The sequence below is a fragment of the Emiliania huxleyi genome (assembly GCF_000372725.1).
Source record: "Emiliania huxleyi CCMP1516 unplaced genomic scaffold EMIHUscaffold_81, whole genome shotgun sequence".
Lineage (NCBI taxonomy): Eukaryota > Haptophyta > Isochrysidales > Noelaerhabdaceae > Emiliania > Emiliania huxleyi.
The window spans coordinates 19,176-40,772 of record NW_005195940.1 but is presented as its reverse complement, the minus strand read 5'-3'; the positions used below and the strand labels follow the sequence as shown (position 1 = coordinate 40,772).

The following is a 21,597-nucleotide window of genomic DNA, read 5'->3' as shown; positions in this document are numbered from 1 at the left end:
CCACAAGTAGAAAGAGGTGATCGATGAACTCAGACGGGCCCACCTACACAATTAATTCAAAAACCTAGTGCTCCAGCAAGAGTAATTCTTAGCGAGAATGAGCGACAGAGAGAGAGCGAGAGAGAGAGAGAGAGAGAGAGAGAGAGAGAGAGAGAGAGAGAGAGAGAGAGAGAGAGAGAGTGATGACCACCTTGCCGGCGGCGACGCGGTGGCGCTGGATGTACTCGGAGAAGGTGCTGCCGCGCGTGCCTGTCCATTGCCCACCATCTCTGTCTGCATCACATCGTGCTACAGATGTGCCGGGTGTGCCCCGTCCGGCTGGGGGGGGTGGGGGTGGGGAAGGGGGGTCACCGGGGTCCCCGTGAAGAGTGGGGGTACCCCCGTCCCCGCCGCAGTCTCAACCCTGTCAGTGTGGAGGGGGGTGGGTGGTTGTGTGCGGGCTCGCTATTCACAGGGGTGTGCGGGCTCGCTATTCACAGGGGTGTGCGGGCTCGCTATTCACAGGGGTGTGCGGGCTCGCTATTCACAGGGGTGTGCGGGCTCGCTATTCACAGGGGTGTGCGGGCTCGCTATTCACAGGGGTGTGCGGGCTCGCTATTCACAGGGGTGTGCGGGCTCGCTATTCACAGGGGTGTGCGGGCTCGCTATTCACAGGGGTGTGCGGGCTCGCTATTCACAGGGGTGTGCGGGCTCGCTATTCACAGGGGTGTGCGGGCTCGCTATTCACAGGGGTGTGCGGGCTCGCTATTCACAGGGGTGTGCGGGCTCGGGGGCTATTCACAGGGGTGTGCGGGTCCGGGGGCTATTCACAGGGGTGTGCGGGCTCGCTATTCACAGGGGTGTGCGGGCTCGCTATTCACAGGGGTGTGCGGGCTCGCTATTCACAGGGGTGTGCGGGCTCGCTATTCACAGGGGTGTGCGGGCTCGCTATTCACAGGGGTGTGCGGGCTCGCTATTCACAGGGGTGTGCGGGCTCGCTATTCACAGGGGTGTGCGGGCTCGCTATTCACAGGGGTGTGCGGGCTCGCTATTCACAGGGGTGTGCGGGCTCGCTATTCACAGGGGTGTGCGGGCTCGCTATTCACAGGGGTGTGCGGGCTCGCTATTCACAGGGGTGTGCGGGCTCGGGGGCTATTCACAGGGGGACCCTTCACAGGGGGGCCCCGGCCCAAGAGACAGGAGTCAACCAGCCGAGTCAACCAGCCGAGTGCGTATGCCAGGAGGACGGTGAGCGTGTGTCATGGCGCGCCGACAAAGAAGTCGGCGCACACGCACGCCCACAGGTCGGCCAGCGCGACGGCGACGGCGTCCTCGCCCTCCCGCGCACTCTCTGCGACCTTTAATTGATAATGAGGAGCTGATTAATAGCCCTCGCCCTACCGCGCACTCTCTCCGCAGTCTGCAGGACCGCCTCTGCCCGCCGCGGCAGCGAGGAGAGCGCCGCCAGCTCCGCGGCGTCGGTGGCGTCGGTGGCAAGGAGCCTGTGGGAGGGAGGGAGGGAGGGATTGCGCAGAGTCTTCAGAGCACCGCGTGGAGACGGGGGGGGGGGGGGGCGGAAACGGCAAATACCGCCAAATGCCCCCAAATGCGGCGGGAGGCAGCGGAGTCCGTGTCCTCCCGAGCGCTGGTCGGGTTCTGCTTCCAGTGCTTGGAGCCATCATACTTTCGGTTTCGCGGACCCGTGTTTTTCTTCTTTTCTGCGTCTAGGGCGACGAGCCAGGAGGCCAGCTGCCGGCCCTCGAGCAGCGCGCCAATCTGCGACGCGACACTGCCGATGGCGGGCCAGAGGCGAGGGTCGCCCGTCAGCTCGGCGAGCCTATCCGATCTCCACGGCACGTCCTTCAGCCATAGCAGAGGCGAGCGTCGCCCGTCCGCTCGGCTAGAGCCGCTGCAGGTCCGTCCGCCGCACATGCATCTCGGGCAATCTCCAGCAATCTCGGGCAATCTCCAGTAATCGCGAGCCGCTGCAGGTCAGTCCGCCGCACATGCGCCGCCAAGCACGGCCGCCTACCCTCGGGCAACCTCCAGTGATCTCGGGAAATCAGCGCACATGCGCCGCCAAGCACGGCCGCCTACCCTCGGGCAACCTCCAGTGATCTCGGGAAATCAGCGCACATGCGCCGCCAAGCACGGCCGCCTACCCTCGGGCAACCTCCAGTGATCTCGGGAAATCAGCGCACATGCGCCGCCAGGCACGGCCGCCTAGAAAACAGAACCCCAGCTCGCACAAAAAGAGACACATGGGCGCGCAATGTGCGCCGCCAGGCACGGCCGCCGAGCGGCGGCGAGGCAGCCCTCCGCCTTTGCGCGGATCCGCGGGCTCGGGCGCAGCGCCTGCAGCAGCAGCGCGCGCTCCCCCGCGTCGAGCAGCGAGGGCAGTGCGGCGGCACAGAACGAGTGGTCGAGGGCGAGTACGCTCTGCGCCGCGTCGCCGAACGCCGCAGCGACTTCGCGGGCGCCCCGCAGGGGCTGCGGCAGCTCGAGCGACCGCTCGGCCTCGACGCCGCTCCCTACTCTCGGAGCGAACCTCTCTCACTCACACGCTGCGCCCCTCGAGCGGGCATCTCCTCCTCTCGGCGCCGCTGCCTACTCTCGGAGAATCTCTCTCCCCCTCCCTCTGCGACCCTCGAGCGACATCTCCTCCTCTCGGCGGCGCTGCCGGCCGCGATGCCGAGGCGGAGTCCGGCGGCGGCGTCGACCTCTCGCAGGTACTCGAGGTTGGCCAGCAGCGAGCGCAGCTCCGGGAAGAGCTCCCAGCCGCGGGCGTCGGCCCAGGCCGGATTGAAGCAAAGGTGGAGCCTCACCAGGGCCACTCCCTCCCCGTCGCCGCTCCCCGCCCGCGCGGCCGCAAACTGGTCGAGGGTGGCGCAGCGCACGATGCGGGAGAGCGGCGAGAGGTCAAAGTAGTCGGAGCCCTCCGAGAGCCACGGCTGGCCGTACTGGGCGCGCCAGCGAGGCAGCACGAGCGTGCGGCCAGTCGCGCGGGCGAGTGCCACCGCACACTCGAGGCACGCCAGCTGGTTGCACAGGCCGCCAAAAGGCTGGTAGATGAGGTAGCGCGCCTCAGTCCAGCTGCCCTCCTGCTGCTGGCTCAGCCAGGGATAGGGTCGGCCGTCGCTCATTGACGAGAGGTTCTCGAGGTTCTCGAGGTGGATATCCTTTGGCCGCGTTGGGTAGCGAGGATTGGTGTGTACTTGTTACGTGAAAACCCGCTGGGACCCGGACGCCAGCACACACGGCTAGATTTCATGGCGGGCCGCCTAGGCCCTGGGGTCGGAGGCAGAGTCGGTGGGGGTGCCGCGCGCGGCGCGGGCTTCGCTGTCGGGGGCGTTTAGGGCGGGGTCGGGGAAGGGGGGTGGGGTCGGTCGCATTGGCGGCCGCGCGGCAGTGGCTGCGGGGGGGGCGGGAGGAGGTGGTGGCGCCGACCGCAATGGCGGCCGAGGACCCGACGTCGAGCGCCGGGCGAGATCGCGAGGGTCGAGGGTGAGCTCGAAGCCGAGGGCGGCGGCCGAGTTCTGGATGGTGAGGGCGTCGGCGGTGACGATGGCGGCGGAGATGGCGGCGGAGTGGAAGGTGTGGTTTCGTATCAAGAATTCTCTCTCTCGCGACGGCAATCTCATCAATCATGACCACCGCTCCCCCGCCCCCCGACACCGCTTGCGCCCATCTGATCGCCCGTAGCCTGCACCTCGTGGCCCGCAAGAGGCAGCCCCCCCGCCATAGGCGTGTCACCTCGCCCCGCGCGGACGATTTCTCTCTTTCGAGGACCTGTGCCTCGAGCTTGCAGCAGAGCCCGCGCGGCCAAAGATTGACCGCTCTGGGTGGGCGCCTCGTCGTGCCGCTCGTCGTCGTCGTGTGACGCACGGCCGGGCCCGAAATCGCTCACATGCCGACCTTCCTGCCGCTGGCCTTTGCGCTCGGCGTCCCAACGCCGCGGCCACTGCCCGTGCCCGCGGCGCCTGTGCGCGTCGTGCGTGCTTGGCCGCCTCCGGGAGCAGACCCGTCCCGCATTTGGATTGAGGGCGTCTCTTCCGGCCCCCTCGGCCGAGCGCCGGATCGGCTCTTCGAGCGCATCTTCCGCCAGCGTCTCGCCGCAGAGCTCGGTCGTGACGCGGCGGACCCGACCTTTCGCGGCATCGTCGACCTCGCACGGGCGCTCGTCGCGGAGAGGGGGCCGGACGTCGCGCTCGCCTCGCGGCGCGTGCTCAACGAGTGCTTCCCCGACTGGCCGCCCGTCGCTGCCCGGCGGCTGCTCCCTGCCAGCGTGTGTGGCGACGTCCGCGCGACAGGGAGGAAGGGGCTTCTCTTTTGGTTCGAGGTCGGCTCCTCCCCCGCGCCTCGCTCTCCCGCCCCCCCGCGCCTCGGGACGTCCCTCCCCGTCGCGTCCGCAGGTCCTCTTCGCGCGGCCCTTCCCCGCCTTCTCTGGCCGGCTCAATGCGTGGGTGACCTCGTGGGCGGCGCAGTGGCTGATGGGGCCCTGCTCGCTCAAGGGCTTGGCGCCCGAAGACCTCTCCGAACTGGTAGTTCTTATGTTGAGCTTATTTTAATTTCATATAGGCCTCGCGCCCGAAGACCTCGCGGACGCGCCGTCGAATCTGTGCGGCGGCGCGGGCGCGCAGGTCCTCGTCCACCGCTGCCGCTTCCTCGAGGAGTCTGCGTGCGCGTCGATCTGCGTCAACGCGTGCAAGATACCCACGCAGGCCTTCTTCAACGAGGAGATGGGCGTGCCGATGCGCATGGAGCCCTAGAAGCGGAATACGGATTCATACATCCGAACTAGCGCTCGAGACGACACGTCTTCAGCCGCCGTCCGCTGTCTTCCGCTGCATTCCCTGTCCTCTTCTCCGTTGTACTCACGCGGTGCTCTGAATTCACTGCACAATACCATCTTCCCGCCCTCACGTTGGCGTATTCAGCACCTACTAGGCATCGAGCCCGACTGATTGCTTAATTACTGATTAATTAATTAATCACGTAGGCATGGAGCCCGACTACGAGACGCTCGAGTGTCGATTCAAGTTTGGGCTGCGCCCGTCCGCCGCGGACGAGGAGGAGGCGCGTTCGGTCGCCTGCTTCTCGGCTTGCCCCTCGAACGGGCTGCTGCGGCAGCAGCTGGAGGGCGAGGCGAGCGGAGCGCGGAGATGCTCCGCCATGGGAGGGCCAACGGTGTTGCGGGGGGGGGGCGAGGAGGAGCCGAGCTGAGCGGGCGGCCACACACAGAGGAGGACAGTTTCCATGGCTAATTCGTAAGGCAAAAGTGTCTTTTTCTCCGTGCCGTACGGCTCTCTGTGGCCTCCTGGGGCGGTGGGGCGGCGCGGGGGCCCCCGGACGCCGGAGGCACCTCCGTGCGAGGAGACGCGAGACGATGGCAGGCCGAGGCGAGACGAGGAGGACAGAAGGCGCGAGGAAAGAGGCAGCGCCGCGGTCGACGGAGGCGACAACGACGGAGAAGGGAAGTGGGAGCGACAACGCGCACAGAGGATGAGGATATGAATTGGGACGAAGCAGCAGAGAGAGGGGAAGGCGAGGGAATCGAGGGACCGGAGGGCTATCGCGCGACAGCGATGATGACGACGAAGGAAAGGGAGGAGATGAAGGGGCGACACGCAGGAAGGGCAAAATCGCGAACGACCCGAGCAGAGAGGGCGACGGCAGGGCACGAGGGGGCAACGGAAACGCTACCGATGACGCGAACCGAGGCACGGGCGACGACGGGGACGGGGAGGGCGACAGCGACATCGAGGTTGACGCAACCGTGTCGAGAGCGCCACCCAAAAGGAGACGGACGGCCATGGAGGTCACCGAATGGAGGGCGAACGGCACGATACGAAAAGGCAGGGCGAGGCGGATGGAGAAAGAAGTGCCGAGGAGGCCATGGTGGAGGGGAGGGACGGGAGGACGAAAGAAGGGCGAGGAGGACGAGCGGCCCGCACATCGCCAAAGTACTGCGCCATCTCGACCTTCTCCTCCACCGCCGCCTTCTGCTCCTCGGTCATGCCGTCCCCGCCAGGCAGGCTGCGCTCGGCGGCCGCCACGTCCTTGCAGAGCACCGTCTTCAGCAGCGCGTCGCACGCCGCCAGCCCGCCGGCGTCGGTGAAGGCGTCGCCGTCCTTCTCGAAGGCGGGCGAGGCGAACTGGAGCTTGGCGGCCGCCTTGTACGTCGACTCGGACACGTCGACGCCCTTTGCAGACACGAGCGACCACGTCGCACCCGCCCACGCCTCCGCCGTCACCGGCACCGTCTCGCCCTTGCCGTGGTAGAGCTGCACCATCGACCACAGGTCCTCCTTGGACGGGCAGCTCGGCTCGGACGACGCCACCGAGCGAGCCTCCGGCTCCGCCGCCTTGCAGAGCACCGTCTTCAGCAGCGCGTCGCACGCCGCCAGCCCGCCGGCGTCGGTGAAGGCGTCGCCGTCCTTCTCGAAGGCGGGCGAGGCGAACTGGAGCTTGGCGGCCGCCTTGTACGTCGACTCGGACACGTCGACGCCCTTTGCAGACACGAGCGACCACGTCGCACCCGCCCACGCCTCCGCCGTCACCGGCACCGTCTCGCCCTTGCCGTGGTAGAGCTGCACCATCGACCACAGGTCCTCCTTGGACGGGCAGCTCGGCTCGGACGACGCCACCGAGCGGGCCTCCGGCTCCGCCGCCTTCTCCGCCAGCGCCGCATCCAAAGCCGCCTGCATCTCCTCCTCGGTCGCGCCGTCCAGCATCGCCTCGTAGGCCGGGAGCGCCGCGTCGAAGGCGTCCACAAGAGCAACGCCGTCCTCGATCGCCTGCTCCACCATCGCCTTGAGCGGGCTGTCGGGGTTCTCGCCAAAGTACTGCGCCATCTCGAGCTTCTCCTCCACCGCCGCCTTCTGCTCCTCGGTCATGCCGTCCCCGCCAGGCAGGCTGCGCTCGGCGGCCGCCACGTCCTTGCAGAGCACCGTCTTCAGCAGCGCGTCGCACGCCGCCAGCCCGCCGGCGTCGGTGAAGGCGTCGCCGTCCTTCTCGAAGGCGGGCGAGGCGAACTGGAGCTTGGCGGCCGCCTTGTACGTCGACTCGGACACGTCGACGCCCTTTGCAGACACGAGCGACCACGTCGCACCCGCCCACGCCTCCGCCGTCACCGGCACCGTCTCGCCCTCGCCGTGGTAGAGCTGCACCATCGACCACAGGTCCTCCTTGGACGGGCAGCTCGGCTCGGACGACGCCACCGAGCGGGCCTCCGGCTCCGCCGCCTTCTCCGCCGCCGCCTTCTGCTCCTCGGTCATGCCGTCCCCGCCAGGCAGGCTGCGCTCGGCGGCCGCCACGTCCTTGCAGAGCACCGTCTTCAGCAGCGCGTCGCACGCCGCCAGCCCGCCGGCGTCGGTGAAGGCGTCGCCGTCCTTCTCGAAGGCGGGCGAGGTGAACAGCATCTTGGCGGCCGCCTTGTACGTCGACTCGGACACGTCGACGCCCTTTGCAGACACGAGCGACCACGTCGCACCCGCCCACACCTCCGCCGTCACCGGCACCGTCTCGCCCTCGCCGTGGTAGAGCTGCACCATCGACCACAGGTCCTCCTTGGACGGGCAGCTCGGCTCGGAGTTCGGCAGCGAGCGAGCAGCTTCGGCAAGCGCGTCGTCGACGGCAGCAGTTGCTATCGCCTTGTCTTCGGCCGCCCGTGCTGCCTCCTCCGTAGCCAACTCGTTTGGAACTATGCCCTCGGCGAGCGCGTCAGCGGCGGCGGCAGCGGCTCCCATCGCCAATGCCAGCGCTTCCTCAGGCGTCATGCCCTTGGCAATCGCGTCTGCAGCGGCCTCAGAGACAGGCTTGGCCACTTCGTAGCTGGGGTCGCTCACCTTCGACATCGCATCGTAGGCAGCCTTTCCAGCTGCTGCTGCCTCCTCAAGGGAAAGACCAGCATCCAAAGCCGCTTTCACAGCCCCGCCAGTCGCCGCCGCAATATTCTTTGCGTCGCTCGGGTCGGCGCCCTCTTGGTGTGCCAGCGCCTCTGCAATCATGCTGGCCCCTGTTGCTCTGGCCACTGAAGCCACCTCCTCCGGACTCCAACCAGCGTCGGCCGCTTGCTGTGCCGTGTACGCCACGGCCTGCGCCATATACGCAGCCTCGTCAGGGCTGACAGCCCCACTTTCCACAGCCTTGGCAGCGGCCTCTCCTGTGAGCAGAGCTATGTCTTCCGGATAGCCACGTTCGAGCGCCTTCTCGGCCGCTTGAGCTGCAATCTCAGCGACTGCCGCCGCCTCATCGGAGGGAAGGCCCATCTTGATGGCATCCGCGGCAGCGTTCACAGCTGCCTTGGCCGCTGTGGGCGACAGACCAGCTTGCAGCGCTGCTTCCTCCGCGGCCTGCTCAGGCCCTTTTGGTGGGGGTGGGCTGAGCAGTGGGGGGTGGGGCTCAGAGGCGGCCGGCTTGAGCTCATCCGACGGGTTGAAGTCCTCCGGAGCCTCGCCGCCGCTGCCGCCGCCAAAGAGACAGCCGTGCATGTGGCCCGGCAGGCCCAGCACTGAGTGCAACGCCGGCCCGTCGCCTGGTGCGCCAGTGAGCGTGCGTCGGGCTTCTATGAGAAGGTTTGGTAGCAAATAGAAACTTAATGTTGGGCGGGTGCACCTGGTTGTGCTTCAAGAAACCCTGCAAAACAGCCGATCATGTCGCTCATGAAGAGTCGTTGCGGAGAGGCAGAGCGGCTGGTCAAGCTCACGGCGGCCGTCACGAGCAGGACCACGAGGCCCGCGCCGACAGCCGACCAATGCCTCCTCCGAGGTGGGTTCTCAACAGCCCTAGCAACGATCATCGGGCTGGGTCTGAGGGTCTGAGGGACACATGAGGACGTACGCGCGTCGCCGACGATGGTTGTATTGGATTTGAATTCACCGGGATAATGCATTTTCGTTTTTTAAATGAACTCGGGGGCACGGGACGCGGCACAAACGGGGCACAAACGCCAGGCTACAAATTTTCGTTTCAATGCCCACGATGCCGCAACACCGCGACGTGGACACGGGGCGCTCCCGGGGCGCTCCCTCCAGGCTCACCGCGAGTAGAAAGTAGAATCGAGCATTGGGAGCTCTCTACATACCAGGACTCAGCACCGACCTGGCAAGGGGCTTTGTTTTTGTTTTTGTGCACGTGTGATGAACTCACACCTCGGCAGTGTGGTCTGGACCGGGCAGGGCAGTGTGGTTTTCACACCCGGGGCAGGTATAGGGATCGGGCAGGGCAGTTGTGCGGCAGTATGCGGGCAGGGCAGTACGGCAGGGCAGGACAGGGCAGTTGGGGTCATAATTGCAGGGCTGAGATTCGGGATCTCAGGTGGTGAAAAAAAAGGGGAGATAATTGCTGTGAACATGGAATTTAGATAACAATCTCAATGAGATGTGTGAAGAGGACGGCCGATCGACGAAACACATGCGCGAGCTCGCGAGCTCATCTGCATCTCAATTGAATCTCAGGGGGGCGCCGTGTGTATAACGGACACGTGGCACTGCAGTTACCTACGTCGACTCCTCACGACTGGATGGCCGAAGCGGGGACTTGGTCTTCTAGGTACCCTACATATACACATATAGCCTACTGGGCTGGGTTTTTAGGCATTGTGGGGTTGGCACTCCCATCGTGCATCGACCCTCATGACCTCCTTGCTCCTACGGTCTCTGAGATGGACACCAGTGGGTGTGGGACCACAGCCAGGATACACACTCGAAGGCTGGGTAAGGAGTGTAGAGGTCGATACTCGACGCGTCCCACATGGTCTGTGTCGTTGTCGGCACGCTGTCGACAGCAGGACGTTGAGCGACACCGGTGGCAGTGCCACCCAGGAGTGGTCGGGCGGTCTCCCGTCATGAGAGAGCCACCATGTGATCCGTATGATGATTCCACTGACAACCGCCTCAGTCAACTTTCGTCACAGTTCCCGCTCTGAGAGGAGCTGCGGGTCAGTTCGACAGCTGGAGCTGTGACGCCGGCGTGCGGCGGCCTGCCTCCGGAGGTGCCTCTGAGGTGGACATTTTTTGGTCACCGTGAGAGAACGCGTTCGAATTTTCACTCCGGAACTTCAACTTCACACGCGCACCGGCCAGGGCTACAATAGTGTCAGTGAGGCGGAGGCGCGAGTCGGAAGGCCGCGACCGTCAAGTGTTCCCGACATTTTTCTACAATCGAGAGAGAGTAGAACGTACAATCGCTGTGAACCCAGCCACGTACGGCTTTCGTCAAAATACGAAAAAGTATAGAAAAAAGTAGAAAAGAAGTTGCCCGAAATTCCTCGCACAACACTGGGCACGCGGGACTGGCGCGCACTGGCACATGTGTGTGGTGGCTGGAGGAGATCAGCCCGGCCGCAGGGTCGCAAGAACACGACTACACAAGCCGCTCGCGCCGCCGGGTGAGCACCCTTTCTCGCCTCTCACCCGAACGTGGTCGTCACGACCGATCCGGCAAACTCGCGCCGCACGACCCTCTCGGCGCCGTCGCCGTCGGTGAGCCTCACCTAATGGCAAGGCAAGCCACACTTCGCCCCACGCCAGGGCGGGTCGACGGGGCAAAGGCCGTGCTCCACCCGCCCACGTCTGCACGTCACAGCTCCGGCGCCCCGCGGGGCAACGGCGCATCGGCGGTGCTAGGTGAAACGGTGGCGTCTCACCTCCAGCGCCGACCCCGCCCCGCACGCCGAGAAGGCGATGCCGCCGGGCAGCGCACACCACCCGCCGCCGATCCCTTCGGCCGCCGCGCCGCCGCCGCGGTACGAGGCGAAGCACGGCGCGTTGACGGCGCGCGCGACGAAAGCGGCGTCAAGCCCCGACGCGGCGGGGCGGCCGGGCGAGAGGGCTTGGCTCAGCTCTCCAGCCAGGGCGCCTAGCGGCAGGTCGAGCGACCGGTGGGGGGCATGAGCTAGGGGGCGGGGGGGGGGGGGGGGGACAAAATGAAGCTCGTAAGAGAGAGAGGGAGAGGGAGAGGGAGAGAGAGAGCTCAAAGTGCGCTCAAGAGCGCGCTTCGAGTCGGCCGGTGGCCTGCCAAGTTGTCGCCCCGGGGTGTGAGGGGGGGCTAGGAGAGGGAGATGTGGCGAGATCTCGTCGCGCCGGCGTCGGCCCAGCGCCGCTCGACAGCGACGCGCGCGCGCTTGCCGCGCGCCAGCTGGCCCTACGGGACATGTCCGGGACATGTCCGTGACGTGTCCGGGACATGTCCGGGGCGGGCGGCGGCCAGAGCTGCTATTCTCGGGAGGGTGGAGACGGGGGGGGAGGCGTCGACGGAGGAGGCGAGGACGGAGGAAGCGACGGGTCGGGGCTCAATGGAGACACGGGGGGAGGGGGAGGAGAATGAAGAGAGAGTGGTGGCCGTGGCGCGCGCCGCTGCCGCATCCCACTGCAGGCTCAGCCGGGTGCGGAGGCGTGCCCCGTCCGCCGCTCGGCTCTCAAAGTGCGTGCGGAGGTACCAGTCCGGCCCTGCAGCGTGTGGTCCAGACACACATTCACTCAGGTGCATCTGAGACGTGCCTCGAAATCATGGCGTCGGGATTCGCACCGCCGTCGCCGGGCGGGTCGTCGAGCGTGAAGACGCGCAGCGTCGCGTCGCCGCGCACCTTGGCGTCGAGCGAGTCGGAGGAGACGCGCGAGACGGACATCTCGGCAGCCAGGTTGTCGCAGGCGCAGCCCTCCGCCGGAAGGATGCGGAGAAAACGCCGTTGCAGTTCGCCGCCCTCGACGGCTGCCGTGCAGAGGATCTCGAAGCCCGCGGGCTGCATCCCATACTCAATGGTTGCCGCGTCGAGGTACCGGTCGTCGACCGGAAGGAGTGTGCCGTCCGGCTTGAATTCGCACTGCCAGCCGGCCCACTCTCCGACATTCGCTTCGGCAAAGGCCTGAGCGCTGCTGCTTGGCGAGCTGAGCATGCTCAACGGGAATCCTTTTCCGCGGCCCTCACAGACTATCCGCGCCGAGCTACTGGGGGACTGCCGGAGCGAGAGCGCGAGCATCCACGAAAATAAAGCGCGCGTGGCCCGCCAAAAGAAAGCCGAGTTCGGACCTGGGCCCTCGGGGAGGCCTGCGGGCGGCCTTCTCTCGAGGTCTCGAGATACACAAAACGGCCAAGAGCGCGAGCTTCCGTAAAAAAGATTTTGCGCGCGAAAAGAAAAGGCGCGCCAAAATACAAAATTCTTCGCGCTCTACTGCCCGCCCTCGCCCTCGCCTACCGCCTCCCGCCTCCGCCCGCCGACCCGCCGCCAGCTCGTCCGCCAACCCGTCGTCTCTGTCGCCTCTCGCCCGCCCGCCATCGCCCTCGCCTTTCACCTCCCGCCGCCTCCCGCCGACCGCCACGCCAGCTTGCCTGCCGCCCTGTCGTCTCGCCTGTCGCCTGCCCGCCCTCGCCGCCTCTCGCCGACCACCACGCCAGCTTGGCCGCCGCCCTGTCGTCTCGCCTATCGCCCGCCCGCCCTCGCCCTCGCCCCCTCCTCCCGCCACCACCCTCGCCTCACCCTCCCGCCGCCTCGCCGCTCGCTTGCTCGCTCGCGCGCCCGCTCGCGCCTGGCTTTCTACTTCCTCGTGATCGCCCGAATCTCTCCTTCCTCGTGATCCACCCTCGCCTCACCCTCCCGCCGCCTCGCTGCTCTCGCTCGCCGCTTGCTCGCCCGCCCGACTTTCCACTTCCTCGTGATCCGAACCGCCACCACCCTCGCCTCACCCTCCCGCCGCCTCGCCGCTCTCGCTCGCCGTTCGCTCGCCCGCTCCCGACTTTCTACTTCCTCGTGATCCATCTCGCCGCCCGCTCGCTCGCTCGCGCTCGACCTCCTACTTCCTCGTGATCCACCGCCGCCACCCTCGCCTCGCCCTCCCGCCGCCTAGCCGCTCGCTCGCCGCTCGCTCGCACGTTCGCGCTCGACCTTCTACTTCCTCGTGATCCACCGCCGCCACCCTCGCCCCGCCCTCCCGCCGCCTGGCAGCCGCTCGCCTGCCGCTCGCTCGCACGTTCGCGCTCGACTTTCTACTTCCTCGCGATCAACCCGCCGCCACCCTCACGCCACCCTCGCCTCACCCTCCCGCCGCCCGCCAAGCCGCTCGCTCGCCGTCCGCTCGCCCGCCCGCGCCAGACCGTCTACCTTCTCGTGATCCGCCCGCCGCCACCCTCGCCTCACCTTCCCGCCGCCAAGCCGCTCGCTCGCCGCTCGCTCGCACGCCCGCGCCAGACCTTCTACCTCCTCGTGATCAACCCGCCGCCACCCTCGCCTCACCCTCCCGCCGCCAAGCCGCTCGCTCGCCGTCCGCTCGCCCGCTCGCGCCAGACCCTCTACCTCCTCGTGATCCGCCCGCCGCCACCCTCGCCTCGCCCTCCCGCCGCCTAGCCGCTCGCTCGCTCCTATCCGTGCCACCCTATCCGTGGTCCTGCCGCCACCGCGCCATCCTCGCTTCTTCCTGCCGCCGCCCTCTGCTCAGTCGTTTGACCCGCCGCCCAATGCTCCGCCGTTCGCTGCCGTGGTCTGCCGCCGTGCCGCCGCTCCTTACCGTGCCGCTCCTTCCGCGCCTCGCCGCCCTTGCCATTTATTCGCCGTCCCTCCTGCCGTGCGTTACCGCCGTGCCGCCGTACCGCCGCTCCTACAGTGCCGCGCCGCCTCCCACACGCACACACCCTACCTCCTGCTCGACCGAGTTTGCGATGAGAAGTGACCCGAGCCGCCGGGTGCCCCGCAGCGGCCTCGCTGGACCAGAAGAACCGGTCCGCGAGTGCTCCGCAGCAGCCTCGCTGAGCCAGAACGTCGGCTCGCGAGGTGGGGTGCTAGTATGAGCCCGATCCGTCGTAGAGTTCTTGCGCTTCGGCGGTTAGTGGTGCACTAACCTCCGAGAAACCCTTCGGGTCGCTCCTCATCGCAAACCCTGTCAGCAGAGTCTCCTACGGGAATGTACGTAAGAGCTACATACACTGAGAGAGAGAGAAATCGAAAGCAAGCGTCGACGGCGGCCAGGGCGAGGCATGAATGGTGGGCTCGGTGGCGGCGGCGAGGGAGGCGGTAGGGGCGGGGGCGGCGCCAGCGGCGGCGAGGGCTTCGACACCACGGGCTGCGGGCTCGTGGATGGCGTCGGTGCCATCCTTCGCTCTCGACGTCGCTGGGCGAATGGCACCGACCTCGATGCGGAAGACGGGCGTGCTCACGATGGACGGGCTGCGCCGGTGGACTGAGCTCAAGAAGGGCGTGCTGCGTGTGTACGCCGACGAGTCTGCGAGCGGCGCGCCGCTGCTCGAAGCATCCCTGCTGTACGTCGAGGTCACCTCCCACAATGCCACGCCAGCGACCTTCCACCTCGCGCCAATTTCGCCCTGCGAGCTCCGCATCACCGTCGAGCCTGAGGCTCTCAATCGAGCCATCGATCGTGGGCGCGGCTCGATGCCGACCCCGGTCGGTGTCGGCATGTGCGGCGGCGGCATGCTGAACCCGCACGCTGCGACGACCGAGCACAGCGGCGGCATGGCGCGTGTGACTGTCTGCCTCTTCGCCGAGAGCACCGCCGAGAAGATGGCGTGGGCAAGCGCGTTGAGCGCGACCGCACACGGGCGTCGGCAATGGGCGCACGCGCGGCACGAGCTCAACACTGCGATCGCCGGAGTCAAGGACAGCATGGGACGCGCGACCGGCAGCAGCAGCAACCGAGCAGCCCGCCCGTGAGACCCCCTCGACCCGGGTTGTCGCGACTGGTTGCACATCCGTGTCGAACATCCGTGCGCATGTCTCGATAATCATGTAGAATGTATAGCGCGACCGTGCAGCGTCTAGTCTCGAGAGGGGTAGTGTACGAAAAACACTCCTGTACGTTCGGTTCTCTGGTAGGACGGGAGAACGAGATGATAGTAGGGAGTAGAAGAAAGCAAAGAGGAGCCCTGCGCACGCACGACTCCGCAGGAGAAGCCCCCCCCCCGCCCGAGCGCCCGTGCTTGTGCAGCGCAGCCTCGTGTGCGTCGCCCATCTCTCCCTGAGATATTTATTTATTTATTATCCCACGACAGCGATTGTGGGGAGAAAGAAAACAAGCTTGGGAATTCTTTTGGTCAGACAGGGGTCGCGGCTTTAAATTCTTTTGGTCCAGTCCGAGCCAGTCTGCTGTGAGAGGGGCTTGGATGGTAAAATACCTCCCCCGGTATTTATACCGGTAGGGAGGCGTGTGCCGAATACAAAGTGGAGTCCCGCCCGCCCCGCAATAAGCGCAGATGTCCTCTTCAGCCTGCCGAGAGCCTCCTGGCCCGCGCGCGCGCTCCGCCTGCCGCGCGGAGCGACTCGGTGGACGTCCGAGCCCGCCGCCCCTCGCCACTGCACCCTGCCGGCCCATGCAGCGCGACACCGCCGGCGCTGCGCCTGCTTCCTTGCGCGCCGCTGGACGTCGGCCGAAAAGTCCGCTTCCCTCTGGGGACCCGACTCCGCGAAGATCGCGCGCGCGTCGTGAATGCGGCGCGCGCGCGATCTCTGCTCCCGGGCACGCCGGTCGCAGTGGCATGGGATCCCAGGCTCAAAACATCGCTCAAACAGCGAGAGCGCCGCGCTGCTCCTCCTCCCGCCGCCGCTCCGCTCACCGAGACAAACTCGGTGCCGCCGTTCTCGCCGCCGCCGCCGCCGCCGCCGCCTCGCCCCTCGCCTCCGTCACCGCCGCCCTCCATCTCGCGGCGGCGTCCCTCTGACATGGCGCGGGCGCCTCGCTCGCCGGCGCCTCGCCGCTGCCCCCCTCTCGCCGCCGCTCCGCTCGTGGCCGCCGCCTCCCCTGTCAATCCCGCCGTCCGCACCACCGCTGCCACCGCCTCGCGCCTCGCCGCCGCCGCCGCCGCCCTCCCCCTCGCCGCTGAGCGGTGCTTGGCGAGCCTTCTCACCCGCCCGGCGGCGCGCTGCGCGCACAGCCTGTGGGTCAGCCTGTGCACACTCTCTCCTTCTCTGTACTATCCCGCCGTCCGCACCACCGCTGCCACCGCCTCGCGCCTCGCCGCCGCCCTCCCCCTCGCCGCTGAGCGGTGCTTGGCGAGCCTTCTCACCCGTCGCCCGGCCGCGCTGCGCACAGCCTACGGCTTTACCCCTAGGAGCTAGGTGCACACTCTCTCCTTCCTCTGTACTCTGACTGCGCCGCCGGCGCCGCCACGCATGCAGTTGGGTGCTTGGGTCAGCGGCGTGAGCCGAGAGGTGGCCCACCGCTGACAGCGCTCAGCGCGCGGGGGGGGGGGGGGGGGGCGCCCCGCGCCCACACACGCGCCCAGCGGCCAGCGCAGCAGCACGACGGCTCCTCTCGCCACCCCACGCGCGGGGGCGTGACGTCTGTAGCGAGGCGACGGACGGTGGGACGGTGTCTGACCCGTTCTGGGGTTTTCATATGATGCCGCTCTACTCGTATCGACCAATAAAATACCGGGGGAGGCCTGCGCAGCCTCTAACTATTCTTTTGGTCCAGCGCCACACCGGCACCCTCGCCTCGCTCCGAAACTGCCCGGCCTGGCGATGGTGCTCCCCTACCTGCGTCCCTACCACCAGCTCGGCAAGCTCGTCGGCTATGTTGTGCGCGCAAAGACGATGGCCAAGACGGCGCGCCTCCGCCGGCACGTGCGCGCCAGGCGCCAGGCGCCGCCCCCACCCCGCCCGCCGGCGCGCTCAGGTCGTGGTGAACATCCCCTGGTACTGGCGTCATCCCAAGTACCAGCGCATCGTGCTCAAGCGGACCCGCCTGTTTGCGCACGACGAGTTTGACCTGTGCTCCGTCGGCGACATGGTCCGACTGCAGATGGTGCGGCCGCTCTCCAAAAAGAAGTCGCACGTGGTGGCCGCCATCCTCCGCCGAGAGGACGGCTCGGCGCCGCCGTCGCCCTTCCCCAACGTCCACCTGTCGCGAAACGTGTGGCCAGAGGAGGCGGAGGAGGCGCGAGTCGCCGCTGGCCTGCCAGAGAGGGTTGCCGGGCCGGGCGTGGAGGGGAGGCTGCGAGGGGGTGCGCAGTGAGAGAATCGAGTGCCACTATTACGATTCGAAAAAAATGAGAGGAAGGGAAAAAGGGAAGAGTCAAGAGACGCGCGAGACGTAGAATAGCAATTGAATCTGAGCCCTGGCTGTCAGGCTGTCAGGTGCTGTCAGGTGATCTGTCGGGCTGTCGGGCAGCTGTCAGGCACTGTCAGGTGCCTCTGTCAGACCAGCTGTCGGGTGCTGTCAGTGCTGTCGGGTGCTGTCGGGTGCGTGTCTGACAGTCGAGGGGCTCTGTAGCTGTCGGGTGCTGTCAGAGCTGTCGGGTGTTGCTGTCAGACGCTGTCGGAGCTGTCAGAGCTGTCAGGCTGCTGCTGCTGTCAGACGTTGGGCTGTTGCTGTCAGGAGAGGTGCTGTCAGGTGCGAGGTGGTGCTGTCGGGTGCTGTCAGGCTCTGACACACACCAGCCACACTTATGACACTATCAAGAGGAGACCAGCAGGACTCTACTGCACACATACTCTAGTCTCTACTCTGCCTCCGGTCCCACCATCTTCTTCATGGTGGACGTCACCATCTTCTTGTCTGCCGCACTGAGAGAATAGCAGAGAGGCAGACTGGAGTGCTTCTTCAGGTACACCTTGCTGATGATCTGGTAGTTGCTGGTCCAGCGGAAGGCCTCCCCATCGTTGTCGCTCGTCAGCTTGTAGCGCTGCTGTCAGGCCACTGTGTGCTGTCGGGCTGTCGGGCAGGCTGTCAGGCTGTCACGTTAGGGCCTGACAGCGACAGAGCCCCTCGACTGTCAGACTCTGCTGTCAGGCTGTCAGATACGTGCTGTCAGGCTGTCAGAGAAGTGCTGTCAACGCTGTCAGGCTGTCGGGCACTGTCAGGCGCTGTCCGGGGTTTGCTGTCAGGCTGGGTCAGACCAGGGCTCAGAATTGAATATAGCAATTGCCCTTCTCCGCCTTCGGCTATGCTCTCGCTGTGCCGATGTGCGCGACCGATGATCTCCGCGCGCCCGGGGGGGGGGGGGGGGGGGAGCTCCGGCGTGTCGTGGCCGCGGGGCCGCGGCGCCCCCCGGCCCCCGCCGCCGCCCGGCGCCGCGCGCGCACGCCGGACGCCGCCTTCGGATCCGCCACGCCACCAAGGGGAGATGGACCACGACCACAGCATCTTGTGATGAGGTGGGACTACGTTCCTGACCTGACGCCTGCGCCCGGAGGAACCTCGGCCGGACCGTCGAGCGTCGTATGTTCAATCCGAACTCTGTCGAGCCTTCGTAAGGTAGTGTAAGACCTTCCTGGGTCTGTCGCTCACACCCTCACTGTCGATGTCTGCGAGGTTCTTTCTTGTTTCTTATCACCCTAGTGTGAATCTGCGCGCCCTTCGGGTACTCTCCCCCCATCCCCAGGGCCTTCAGAGCTCGCACCTCAACTCTCACAGACCAGCGCACCGCGCCATAGGTGTATTTTCTTCTCAATAACGGCTGTGAATATCCCCAGGGCCTCCAGGGCTCGCACCTCAACCTCTCACAGGCCAGCGCACAGCGCCATAGGAGGTATTTTCTTCTCAATAACAAGGCTGTGAAGAGCCGGGTGCTTTTGCCGAACTTTGGACGTCGGTAAGGACAGAGCCGGGTAAGGTGTTCCGTACACACGCGCTTGCCCGCGCGCGGCGCAAGACCTATGCTGGCCGTCGTCGTAGCGCTGACCGCTGCGTTCACGGATCAGTCGAGTGTGCCGACTGTTGTGGCTCCAATCGTGGTGGCCGCTGTCGCGGCTGTGGAGGCGCAACCGCCGCCGCCGCCTCCACCTCTCGAAACTCGCGAGATCCTGGTGACTGTGCCTGAGGGGGTGACCGCGGGCCAGGCTATGATTGTCAACAGTCCGTATGGCGGGCGGCTACAGGTTGTCGTACCAGCCGGCATCACTTCGGGTCAGCAGTTGCGCATCAAAGCCCCTGTCAGCATAGCAGACTCGCCGCCGCCGCCCGCTGAAGCCGCCGAGCCCAAGATAGCACCCGCTGGAATGGACTCCAATGCAGCATCGCCGCCACCTCCTCCTGATTCGGAGGAGAGGTCGACGCCGGAGGAGGACGAGGAGGGATCTGAGGATGAAACTACGCCTGCCAAGAAACCTTCGCCGGCGGAGTCTACGCCTACGCCGGAGGAGGACGAGGAGGGATCTGAGGATGAAACTACGCCTGCCGACGAGACATCGACGGTGACCGCATCGCCTGTCGAGGGATCGACTGCGACCGCGGACAAGGATGCTCCGACAGAGCACGCTACAGCATTGACATCGTCAAATGCGACGACCGCATCGCCTGTCGAGGGGTCGACTGCGACCGCGGACAAAGATGCTCCGACAGAGCACGCTACAGAATTGACATCGTCAAATGCGACGACCGCATCGCCTGTCGAGGGGTCGACTGCGACCGCGGAGAAGGATGCTCCGACAGAGCACGCTACAGCATTGACATCGTCAAATGCGACGACAGCGGAAGCTCCAGAGGCGACATCTACACTGACTCCATTCATCATCAGATTGGTTCTCGAGCACTTTGAGGCGCTCGATGCAGACAAAAGCGGCTCCTTGAGCAAGGCAGAATTAGAGACGGCGCTTCAAGTAAGAGCCAATGCGTCAGAGGTGACTGCAGCAGGAGGGCTTGCCGCCGTGTTGGAGGCCGAAGCGGCCGTCCAAGAAGGCACGGCGGGAGCGGCGGGCAAGGCGGAAGTAGCGAGCGAGCCAGATAGCGCAGAGGAAGCGGGAGAGGCGGATGGGACGGAAAGCACTGACCAGGGGGGCGAGGAGGAGGGGGAGGAGGAGGCGGGAGACGGTACTGATGATGAGGCGGCAGAGCAGGGCGCACCAGACTCAGCGCAGCAGCTGCGCAAGGGCCACGGCAAGCACAAAGGTCACGGCAGTCGAGCCAAAAGCGGCCCAGCCAAGAACAGTGACGATTCGGCCGTAGGCGAGGACGCTATGACAGAGGCAGTCGCGGAGGATGCGGGAGAGGCGGATGGGACGGAAAGCACTGACCAGGGGGGCGAGGAGGAGGGGGAGGAGGAGGCGGGAGACGGTACTGATGATGAGGCGGCAGAGCAGGGCGCACCAGACTCAGCGCAGCAGCTGCGCAAGGGCCACGGCAAGCACAAAGGTCACGGCAGTCGAGCCAAAAGCGGCCCAGCCAAGAACAGTGACGATTCGGCCGTAGGCGAGGACGCTATGACAGAGGCAGTCGCGGAGGATGCGGGAGAGGCGGATGGGACGGACAGCACTGACGAGGAGGGCGAGGAGGAGGGGGAGGAGGCGGCGGCGGGAGACGGTACTGATGATGAGGCGGCAGAGCAGGGTCAGCCTAACTCAACGCAGCGGACGCACAAAGGCCACGGCGGGCACAAAGGGCTAATCAAAGGTCACCACGGTAGTCGAGCCAAAAGCAGCTCGGCCGAGGACAGTGATGATTCGTCCGATTTAGCGCCACAAGGCGAGGACACTACGACGGAGGCGGCCGAGGAACAAGAGGCTAGCGAAGCAGAAGCAACGGCACAGGAGGCGCCCGCGGCCCGGTCCAGCTCCGCTAAGTTCGATGACTATTTCGCTTCCCTGTCGTCCAAATCGCCCCAATCCCAATCTGGCGAGTCATCCGATGTAGAGGTCGCACCACATAAGAGCGGTGCCCATGGCGGTCACGGTGGTCATGCCGGCGGGACGGCACGCACAAGGGCCATGCCAGCGTCAAGAACCATGGGAGAGGTAGAAGAGCAGGCGCCAGGGGGTGAATCAGGGGGTGGGGCTGAGTCAGAGCCGGCACCATCCCCCCGCCGCCGCCCGCCGTCTCCGCCCCCCCCCAAGAAGACCGCGCCGCCGCCCCCACCCAAGAAGACCGCGTCTAAGAAAAGCACGGCCAAGAAGGACGCGCCCAAGAAGAAGGGGTAATAGCGGATGCCATCGCGTTATAGTAGGGATGCCTTCTCTTCGCCCTGTGGCTGTGCGACGTGACTGAGGAGGCGTTGAACTCGATCACTGTTGACTCCTCCGACCTCACACGTCACAGCCCAGTGGTGCAGCTGAAGGGGCCGGCCGCGCCGCCTAGGGGGGCCTAGCGCGCCGCGCCCCCGCGCCCCGCGGCGCAGGGGCCAGGGCCGCCGCCGGCGCCGCGTTTATTAAATCAGATATCTCTTCTCACGTCACCACAGCGTGTGACACACTCTTTTTTTTATATCACTTTATACATCACTTTGTTGATTTGTACACATGATCACACACAGGCGGTCACAGTTATAACAACGAATAAAAAAGAAGCACCCCGTGCGTGCCACGCGCGGGAAGTGGGAGCGACCCCCCTGGATACGCTTTGTTATAAGAGCGCCGACCCCACACAAATCAGGAGATGAGGTGCGGCAAGCTGGCGAAGATGTCGCGCGTCTGACAATCGGTCCCGGGATCAAACCCGACGCCAAAGTCGCGCAAGCGCCAGCGGCTGGGATCCGTTGCCGCCGCGCCGACCTCGCCGCTCACGAGGACAAGAGGCCGCTCCGGCGACCACCTGACGATTGCCTTGCCGATCCGCAGCTCGACCTGCCGCCGACGGCCGGCTCCGCGTCAGAGACATCCCGGGCGAGAGCTGGCAGGGGGGCTAGCGGGGGGGGGGGCGGCGGCCGCGGGGGGGGGGGGGGGGGGGAAAACCCCAGGCAGTG

At 66.2% G+C, this 21,597-nt stretch overlaps 7 protein-coding genes across 7 annotated transcripts; 4 read left to right on the top strand and 3 right to left on the bottom strand.

Annotated features, from left to right (window-relative positions):
• Window positions 1-288: 288 nt before the first annotated feature.
• Window positions 289-3,122, bottom strand: EMIHUDRAFT_218781 (hypothetical protein; the record flags this gene model as incomplete). Its single annotated transcript, XM_005759114.1, has 7 exons — window positions 289-318; window positions 1,254-1,316; window positions 1,388-1,447; window positions 1,570-1,816; window positions 2,051-2,072; window positions 2,241-2,510; window positions 2,636-3,122. The coding sequence occupies 7 exons, from the start codon at window positions 3,120-3,122 to the stop codon at window positions 289-291; spliced, it is 1,179 nt and encodes a 392-aa protein (XP_005759171.1).
• A 764-nt stretch (window positions 3,123-3,886) lies between these two features.
• Window positions 3,887-4,748, top strand: EMIHUDRAFT_218780 (hypothetical protein; the record flags this gene model as incomplete). Its single annotated transcript, XM_005759113.1, has 3 exons — window positions 3,887-4,318; window positions 4,392-4,520; window positions 4,620-4,748. 3 exons carry the CDS (start codon window positions 3,887-3,889, stop codon window positions 4,746-4,748), a joined length of 690 nt encoding a protein of 229 aa, XP_005759170.1.
• Window positions 4,749-4,898: 150 nt separating this feature from the next.
• EMIHUDRAFT_218779 (hypothetical protein) lies at window positions 4,899-9,046 on the bottom strand (the record flags this gene model as incomplete). The annotated part of the gene is made up of 4 exons (XM_005759112.1): window positions 4,899-4,919; window positions 5,934-8,515; window positions 8,596-8,765; window positions 9,021-9,046. 4 exons carry the CDS (start codon window positions 9,044-9,046, stop codon window positions 4,899-4,901), a joined length of 2,799 nt encoding a protein of 932 aa, XP_005759169.1.
• Window positions 9,047-11,314: 2,268 nt separating this feature from the next.
• EMIHUDRAFT_359399 (hypothetical protein) lies at window positions 11,315-12,062 on the bottom strand. The gene is given in 3 exon segments (XM_005759111.1): window positions 11,315-11,963; window positions 11,985-12,009; window positions 12,022-12,062. 1 exon segment carries the CDS (start codon window positions 11,957-11,959, stop codon window positions 11,456-11,458), a length of 504 nt encoding a protein of 167 aa, XP_005759168.1. The 5' UTR covers window positions 11,960-11,963; window positions 11,985-12,009; window positions 12,022-12,062; the 3' UTR covers window positions 11,315-11,455.
• Window positions 12,063-13,966: 1,904 nt separating this feature from the next.
• EMIHUDRAFT_359398 (hypothetical protein) lies at window positions 13,967-14,875 on the top strand. Its single transcript, XM_005759110.1, has one exon. It carries the CDS (start codon window positions 14,048-14,050, stop codon window positions 14,636-14,638), a length of 591 nt encoding a protein of 196 aa, XP_005759167.1. The 5' UTR covers window positions 13,967-14,047; the 3' UTR covers window positions 14,639-14,875.
• Window positions 14,876-16,516: 1,641 nt separating this feature from the next.
• EMIHUDRAFT_359397 (hypothetical protein) lies at window positions 16,517-16,937 on the top strand (the record flags this gene model as incomplete). The annotated part of the gene is made up of 2 exons (XM_005759109.1): window positions 16,517-16,546; window positions 16,599-16,937. The coding sequence occupies 2 exons, from the start codon at window positions 16,517-16,519 to the stop codon at window positions 16,935-16,937; spliced, it is 369 nt and encodes a 122-aa protein (XP_005759166.1).
• A 1,643-nt stretch (window positions 16,938-18,580) lies between these two features.
• On the top strand, window positions 18,581-20,568 carry EMIHUDRAFT_218775 (hypothetical protein; the record flags this gene model as incomplete). The annotated part of the gene is made up of 6 exons (XM_005759108.1): window positions 18,581-19,630; window positions 19,760-19,891; window positions 20,003-20,134; window positions 20,249-20,312; window positions 20,385-20,466; window positions 20,553-20,568. The coding sequence occupies 6 exons, from the start codon at window positions 18,581-18,583 to the stop codon at window positions 20,566-20,568; spliced, it is 1,476 nt and encodes a 491-aa protein (XP_005759165.1).
• Between the last annotated feature and the right edge of the window lie 1,029 nt (window positions 20,569-21,597).

Excerpts from the sequence above, each read along its gene's own strand:
- EMIHUDRAFT_359399 (XM_005759111.1), bottom strand. The coding sequence starts at position 11,959 with ATGCTCGCGCTCTCGCTCCGGCAGTCCCCCAGTAGCTCGGCGCGGATA.
- EMIHUDRAFT_359398 (XM_005759110.1), top strand. The coding sequence starts at position 14,048 with ATGGCGTCGGTGCCATCCTTCGCTCTCGACGTCGCTGGGCGAATGGCA.